This window comes from Trichoplax adhaerens, genomic scaffold (genome assembly GCF_000150275.1).
Source record: "Trichoplax adhaerens TRIADscaffold_1 genomic scaffold, whole genome shotgun sequence".
Taxonomy (NCBI): Eukaryota; Metazoa; Placozoa; class Uniplacotomia; order Trichoplacea; family Trichoplacidae; genus Trichoplax; species Trichoplax adhaerens.
This window is the reverse complement of record NW_002060943.1, coordinates 4,671,244-4,679,969: the sequence shown is the minus strand read 5'-3', so window position 1 is coordinate 4,679,969 and position 8,726 is coordinate 4,671,244. Positions and strand designations below refer to the sequence as shown.

At 32.5% G+C, this 8,726-nt stretch overlaps 1 protein-coding gene across 1 annotated transcript; it reads left to right on the top strand.

The window, feature by feature from the left end:
• Positions 1-580: 580 nt before the first annotated feature.
• TRIADDRAFT_51772 (uncharacterized protein) lies at positions 581-7,620 on the top strand (the record flags this gene model as incomplete). Its single annotated transcript, XM_002108602.1, has 28 exons — positions 581-664; positions 956-1,013; positions 1,663-1,753; positions 2,065-2,129; positions 2,313-2,368; positions 2,473-2,520; positions 2,599-2,641; positions 2,749-2,821; positions 3,106-3,157; positions 3,244-3,323; positions 3,460-3,522; positions 3,603-3,684; positions 3,791-3,883; positions 4,094-4,130; positions 4,289-4,338; positions 4,429-4,638; positions 4,713-4,803; positions 4,887-4,948; positions 5,079-5,163; positions 5,329-5,422; positions 5,500-5,558; positions 5,658-5,764; positions 6,144-6,241; positions 6,691-6,821; positions 6,891-6,970; positions 7,054-7,112; positions 7,203-7,269; positions 7,546-7,620. The coding sequence occupies 28 exons, from the start codon at positions 581-583 to the stop codon at positions 7,618-7,620; spliced, it is 2,193 nt and encodes a 730-aa protein (XP_002108638.1).
• Between the last annotated feature and the right edge of the window lie 1,106 nt (positions 7,621-8,726).

Here is an 8,726-nt window from a genome sequence, read left to right as displayed (position 1 = left end):
AATTGACTACTTCACTGAATGTATATTATTTTCAATGGACACGCTCATACTAGACCATACTCAAGCACAGTAGAGTATGGAGCTGAGAGAGGTGCTACGGATCGTGTCGTATACTCAGTGTACTGTACTGTACTGTACTGTATACCGGTAAGTTGATCTGGAAGGAAAGACGAGGCAACTAGACACTAAGCAACTAGAGACGCCAACGACGAGATTTCAGTTCGCCAAGTTGGATTCAAATTGATTGCCCTGGTATTGGACTTAAACATCACTATTTCTATCTCAATATTAGGTATAATGAAAGCAGTGGTTATTGGTATAAATGATTGCTAGGAAGCCTAAACTTATATGCTTCTGTAGCCGACATTGGAAGCATAAACAAAGTAGTTATAGTGCTATCACTCAGCCAGGACTGTTTATTGTTGTCAATGTTTGATGAACTCTTCCATTCGTATAAATATTGATGTAGTACAAGGGCAGTTGTACGATTCAATTTTTTCACCATTTCATCAGCAAGAGGTATAAAGTATTTGCTAACAGTTTATTGATTTGATGCAGTTGAACGCCTAAATTAACTACCATGATGCTTGGAATGAGAGAATTGCAAGAGCAATTCGATATCAAGAAAAAGATTGGCAGTGGCAGTTACGGCGACGTCTTTAAAGTAAGGAGATAAAAAAAAAGTAACGTCCATGTATATTAATCTTACATTTAGTATCGGTGCTATCCATGATCGCTATGGAAAATTTCATAAATAAAAATTAGGCTACACATAACGCTATCATAACGCTTTACAAGCTTGACATGAAGGAAATACCTATTCCAATAAATTCGTTTTTATGCCAATTTTTTATTTATTTCCATTTGATGCCTAAATCAAACCCTAAGCAAACCTTGCTATAATGCAAGCACACGCTCTAGTCAGTTTTCTATCTTGTTTATTATGCCTTGTTAGGTACGAGTTCGTCAAACGGATCAAATTGCAGCATTGAAAGTGATCAAAATACAAGAAGGTAAGATTGATACAGTGATAGGCAAGTATGAGTCACTCTCTTGTGAAATCCCCTATTGATATTTTTAGCTTCCGTCTTTAGTTGATTTGTTTTTTTGTTGATCATACTACTGATAGTTACCAGTAGACCATGGTATGCATGTTAGCTACAAAAATATCCCAGAATTCTACTATACTGTACTGTACATTGAATTAACAACAAATCCAATCATGATAAATGATAAGCTGAGATTGATACTACATTGTTGGTTTCCGATTTAGGCGGTACTGTAGTTTGTAGATATCTTGAAGTGACAGTCAGTGATATCCCTACTCCTAACAAAATGAGCAATTCGTTAATTATGGAGAGCAAAATTATCGCTCACGAGAGTTAATTTACGATCGGAATGATCTTCGACTTTACAAAGGATAAAAATGGATTAACTGTTACGTGTACATGTTTGTATACTCGACATGCGATGACAATACTTAATTCTGTCGACCGTACGTTAATATCATGTCAAGCATTGTGCTGCCAATACAGTACTATGCAGTCCATACTTATCCATCATTTGTTTGTACAACTATCTTAAAATTACTCATGCAATTTACTTTTCTATTATTCTTGCTTTTAATTGTAACTCATTTCTATTGATGGATACGATAATAAGATGATGATCTCGCCATCATTGAACAAGAAATACAAATACTTCGTGGCTGTGTACATCCCAATATTGTCCAGTATTTCCATAGTGAATTTCGGTAAGCAAAGCTACGCATTATACATATACGTGTATGCTGTAGAGAAATATCTACTATCACCATTAAACAGCAATCCCAAACTTTCCCTTACAATGCATAAATTGATCGTTCATGACCAGAACGTAGTACTTAAGTTGACGTAATAATCAATCAATCAATCAATCTAAAGTTGAAATGATAGATTAACACCTGAAAATTATATTCTAGTTGATAAAGTAAGAAAGTCTAACTTACTTTATATGCATAACATAGGTATTAACATGTGTAGCGTACGTATATATTAATGTTTTTCCATGACTTCAATATTTAAGCCGACAACAGTTGTGGATCACCATGGAATACTGTGGCGGTGGCTCATTACAGGATATTTATAAGCGTAAGACAACTGTAATCTCTTGGGATAAATAGGATAGCTGACAATGCACCATAATTGATGTGTATATAGTATTGTTAAATTCAGCTTTTCACTCCAGATGTAGAGTATATTCATTAGCAACAATTATGGCTATATCAGGCGTCGCTTATATGTATGGTATTACCTTTCATGTTATATCAATAGGTACCGGCGCTCTAACTGAACAACAAATTGCTTTTGTTTGTCGAGAATCTTTGCGAGTATGTAATAGAGATGCACTTTTCTAACTAATCTAGCTGTGAAAATAGATTAATTCTTTTCATAATTGTTGAAATTCTATCTTAATAATGGAATTATTAAATAGGGATTGGATTATTTGCATCAGCAACAGAAGTTACATCGAGATATAAAGGTTAAACTTAAAAAATTTCGATCACGAAAACGGCAAGAGCATAATTATAGATATACTGTATCATTACTTTTATTCTAGGGCGCAAATATATTATTAACGGAAGATGGCGACATTAAATTAGGTTATATAGTAGTAGATTATCATATAACTATGCAATATCATTAATGTTAGAATATTGGATGATATATTAAGCATCGTACTGAAGGCTAACTATCCATATCTATATAGCCGATTTTGGTGTTGCCGCTCAAATAACCAATACATTTCAAAAGAGGCAGACATTTATTGGAACACCTTACTGGTACGTTCAAATTTTTATCGACCAGTTTCAACCTGCGTTAATTCTATCCACCTCAGTTAACTGGATAATATGATATTAGGCATACAATAATGGATAGAATCGAAATTTTACAGGATTACATTTTCCAAGCGCAACCCTCTTAGTATTTCCTTATACTGTATATTAATTACTATTGAAAAGTACTCTTATAATACCGAATATAATATGTAAAATTAAATATGGACAGACTATGGATACAAGAATATTTTAAGGTGTGGATGTGTGATATGTATTTTATTTCGTAGGATGGCACCCGAAGTCGCCAATGTTGAACGCGAAGGGGGTTATGATCAAGCGGTAATGTCGAACATACCAATTTGTAAAATTACAGTTCTACATTGTGGGTGATAATAACCAACCCATCTCCTTATTATTATTGCCAGTGTGATATTTGGGCTGTCGGCATAACAGCTATCGAGTTAGCACAACTAAAGCCGCCGCTATATGAAATACATCCTATGAAGTAAGAATTTGAATGATTTGAAATGAGTTGAAATACTATAGATGATTTTATTTATAATTATTTAATAACAGACAAAACTATGTATTAAACAATTTGTAACTGAAATGAAACACTTCGACATCATTTCCTTGTCTAGGGCTCTTCTCATCATTGGTAAATCAGATTATAAACCTCCAAAACTGAAGGAAAAGAATTTATGGTAAGTCTTGTCCTCAAGGTACTGCGTAGATCGCAAAGATAACGAAATTGAAACACTGTACATGCTACTTTCGTAAATAGGACTGTCAAATTTCACGATTTTATTAAAGAAACTTTAACAAAAGATTATACGAGACGGCCATCTGCTGGAAAGTTGTTGCAGGTGATAAAATAGCTCGAACTTTAAAATATTTAATCATCCCTCTGACCTGACTTTATGCAGCTGGATAGTTTATGGTAAGCTATTGAATTATGATTGAATTTTTTAGCACCATTTTGCTGCGCAACCGTTGTCGAAAGAATCAACGAGAGCCTTATTGCATGCATATCATGCAAAATTACAATTAAAGAAGAAACATAAGGTTAAAGAGGAAAGAATAATTATTAAAATAATAACATTTGCATGATTGGATTACATTTATCTTGTTAAATCCCTAAACCTTGATGTTGCAATGATGGAATTGACATTAATAGATTCTGATATGGAGATATTTACAGATTAAACCTTGTTTTTCCTTTGGTTTTGGAAACTAGCATCGTGTAAAATAATATTTATTTCTTTTACAATTAAGGAGATGAAAAGAGTCAAATCGGTGAAGCACCCAAAAGGTAGGATATACTTACAAGTATATCATACATATACAGTATATAGTTATAAAAATACTGAGGTTCTACTCAGGTTATTTATTGCAAAATCAGCGAATCTTCGTATCGGATCTCACAATGAAGATAATTATAACGTAATTACTTTGCTTTATTCTGTACAGAGGAATATAAAGTTCCGGTTAGACAACCTGAAAAGGTGGAAATCCCTAAGGTATATCACCATATTTCAATTAAATTTTTGGTTTTATACCTCCTAATTTGTGACATTTTTAATTGCTATAATCTATTTTGATTGAATTAGCCAAGTCGTCCTGCCCCATCGCCTTCAAATCATGCCGTGAATCCGACACCTGCCATTCCTAATAAGCCTCCGAAATTACCTCCTAAACATGCTGCCATATCTGCTGGTCCAAGTGGAACTCTTGTAGGTGAATCTGGCGAAAAACCACCGATTCCTCCTCGTGCGCCTACCCAACGGCGTTCAGTTTTGCCTTCTTCAATGCACCCGGAGGTAAACATCTTTAGATTATGTAATTACTTCAATCTAGAATGTTTCTCTAATTATGCTGCTATTTAAAATCATAGAATCGTCGGTTAAAAATAAATATCAAAACCCTCTTTTGTGGTTGTCCTATGCATATCTATGACGTTGCATTTTGGTGTCGCAATGAAGAAGGTAGTAGTTTCATTCATTATTGAATCGTCATTACTGTAGTTGTTAGATGTTTCATCGAACCAATAATTGCTGTTTTACTTTAGATAAATGCATACTTATTGGTACCGATGAGGGTGTATTTCTGATGAGCACTAATGAGAATGAGGTAAACCGTAATCTTTATTACTGGAAATACTTTGTTACTAATGTTCTTTATATTGATCCAAGTGATCGTATTATATTTTAATCTTATGAAGTAAATTATTTTTTCTTATTTCGGGATATGAATGCTGTAGCCAACCCATCAACAGTTTTTTCAAATAATCAGAAAAAAGACTGTATGGCTTGCTGTTCATAAAGATACTTTATCTGCGCTATCAGGTTAACTCAGATAAGTTTTATATATTTTAATTTGCTGTCGAAAAGATTCATCTTTATGCGAAAGATTTTCTCGAAAAGTTATTTAAATTACGTAAAGTAATACTTTTTTCATTACCAATACCCTTTGGATATTTTACAACAACTATATTATATACACGTATATAGGGAATGACAGTTCATCTTTAATGCTTCGATTTTATAATCTCAACCGGTTATATGAGAGAGTTGAATTTTCGGCTAATATACTTAGCAATTTACCGTAAGGAGATTTAAAAATATGGCTTCTTTAGTTAAATTTACTTTGTAAGTTATATCAATACTAGATTGTTATTGTAGATTTCTCGATAATGGTAACAAAGTAACTGATACGAAAGGATGTAAGAGGTGTACTATGAGTAAGTTCGTTGCATATTTGATACGGCTATAATTTAGAATAGCATAATTTTACTTTCCTGTTATTATTAAATTTGTAAAACGTATCGATCTTTTTGTAGTAACGCACCCCTTTCACAAGGATCGTACGTACTTATGTGCTCAATTGCCCGAATCGATACTATTAATGCAATATGATGAACATCAAAATACCTTTAAAGAAATCGAAGTAAGAATACAATGATTTATGACAGCTTCAAATTTTTGGTCCGCACTACCTCACTTTGATAAGATACCTAATCATTCGTTTACGAGTAGCCCTGCTCAGTTTCTTGTAGTTAAGAAACTGAGCGTCTCATTATACATTGTTTCATTTCAGATTATTAATTTAGATATTTACTTCTGTAGCAATTATATAGTCGATTCCTACAAACATTTCAAAACATATATTGAATTTTAGCTCTATTAAACTTCCTTAGTAAGATTCATGAACAATATTCTAAACTCTAATGTTTTATTCTGTTATGAACTGAGTGAGTATCTTATTGCTGTTATGTTTCTATTTTACGCTTTATTCAAATTTTATTACACTTCTATTTCATGGATAGCGATTTCCTTTTAATTTTCCTGGTGATTTGCCCTTATTCGAATTGTTCGCTGATCAAGAACATGATTATCCGTTTTTGTGCATCGGTGTTAAGCTAAGGTTGGACATTTTTAGACTTATGTGACATTGTTATTTAGTAAGGAAGGTTATGCCTTTAATTTCATTATCGAATAATTTAAATGGATTAGTGAATACTGAAAATTGATGATGTAGAATTAGCAGCGAAATTTTTTCTTTTAGTTCGAAGCAACCAAGCCCGAATATCGAATTTATTACCATTGACCTAAACTTACAATCTATCTGGTATCCAAATGTCAACTGGTGTAAGCGTAACTTTCAGAATAAATATAAAGTATATCTTTTGAAATCTATCGACAAATCTGTTTAAATTATTAATTATTTTCTTGATCCGTAGCTACTACGATAAAGCCTGTTTGCTGTTACCAGGCTTACAAAAATGCTGTTTTGATTTGCTATAATGGTACAATAATTATAATTGATAGACACCAATAGTAGAATTTAAATTTTTATTATCCATGATTTTACAGACTACGTAAGATTAACGCTTTTAATGCATTTGATAAAGGTCAGACCAGGTTTTATAATTTGGACGGGACATTAAAATCAAGCAATAACATGCCTTCAGTATTAAATTTCTCTGGGAATCCTTTGTTTGTTGGTATGATGGAATAAATGTATGTCAGATAGAAGAATAGTCAGAGTTATAAAAGATTATTCTTGCTTCTAGTGGAAGATTGTCAAGTCCAAGTAATTATAGGTATCTTGGAAAACGGAATTGAAATTAAACAATTTCATGGAGGCAGAGGAGTAAGATGCGTATCTTTATTTTAAATTCTTGAACAATTTAAATTATGCGATGAACATTATTCGTTTATCGTACAACTTTTTAGGATCATGATCAAATTGTACCAAGTGGGGGTAAAAAATTTCGCTTTTTAGGCTCGAATAGGTAAAACGTTATTTGCGAGGGTGATAAAGTTATATATAAATGGTATGTTTGATCAAAGGATAAACTGTTTCTTTTGTTTCTCTTTCTCAGCGCCAGAGTATTTATTGCTGAAATAGAAGGCCACAATGAATACGATCTTTATGAGATAGTTGTAAAAGTATTATAAAATTTACAAAAGATCGATTAGCCAAACTTTCTAGACAAATTTTCTTTCAAAATTTCTTAATTACTAATAATGCCTACAGTAAATACTGGTTTATACAATTATTTCCTACCTCTAATTGCAGATCTTATGACATGTGGTATAAATCAGCTTTTCGTAATTGAACTCTTTCTACGAACATCGTTTTTAAATTTAGTGAGGCAATGTATGTGTTGTCATTCGATGGTTTATTTGACCGTTATAATTATTATTCATTCAAAATGCAAATAGGTATTATTACCATCCCATTTATTAATTGTTAGATTCTTATTGATTACCAGTATAACTGAGAATGATGATATTTAAAGTCAGTCAAATTTTTATCTAATCAATTATTTTAAAACGGAGTCGAAATAAAGAGATAATGTTGCTACAGTTATTACTTGATAATTGCTGATAATATATATTCATGTAACAAATATAGAACGATTGTTTAAAAAGTAATGATACCGTTTCAGAAGGTGGTTAAAAGTAAAAATATATGGAAATAAAGGTAAGTATTGCATGAATATATATGGTATATTAAGGGCTTTGGCAGCCGTAGTAGGGACTGTGGTATTATAAGAAGCCTTTATTCTGGCTTGTAGGTCTTACTATAGCCAACTAGATCTATTTGATCTTGTTGAATATTTTAATAACTAATGCAAGCGGAGACGCTGGTAGAGTGTTCAATAGCGAAATGTCAATGGGTAAGATTTTGGCAATATACAGTGTTTGCATTAAGACACTCCCTACGTTTCTCTAGTTTTGGAAGGCCGCCAACGTCGCATATCTATAAATGGGTGATAGTTATACAGTTTTTGTCTATTCCGTAATTAGCAAAAACATTGTAAACATTTACCGATGTCTAGACAAATGAATCAACCATCAATACGACACTATGAAACAATACTCGAAGCTTGCAATCTTTAAAAGCTAATATAACAATCTTCCAATACCATAACAGTATAAAATGTACCACTCAATATAGCAGTAAAATCAATATTTCGTAAGATATTACTAACAATCAAGTAGAATGGAAATAATCCTAATGCAGCCAAGCATTACAGTCACTGATAACATAGCCAATTGCACATAATGAAAGTATAAAAAATTTATCCTCCCATTTTGATGTTCAGAAAACTTAGATCGGATTTTATTTGGCAGACTCAAAGAGCAAGTCTTCAAAATAGAATAATAATCCTAAGATCCAAAATAAAAGAATACAACTTGCATGTGATATCATCCATATCAGGCGAAAACGAGAAATTAACATTTGACGACGTAGCTTGAGTCCATCCCAAATATAGTGGATTGTGCCAGAGCTGATACATAACACGCCCGTAGATGCAAAAACTATAAAGATGTAGAAATAATGCTAAAATTGAATCATTACCCTATGAATTAGACATATATCACTTTAAGAACTAGGG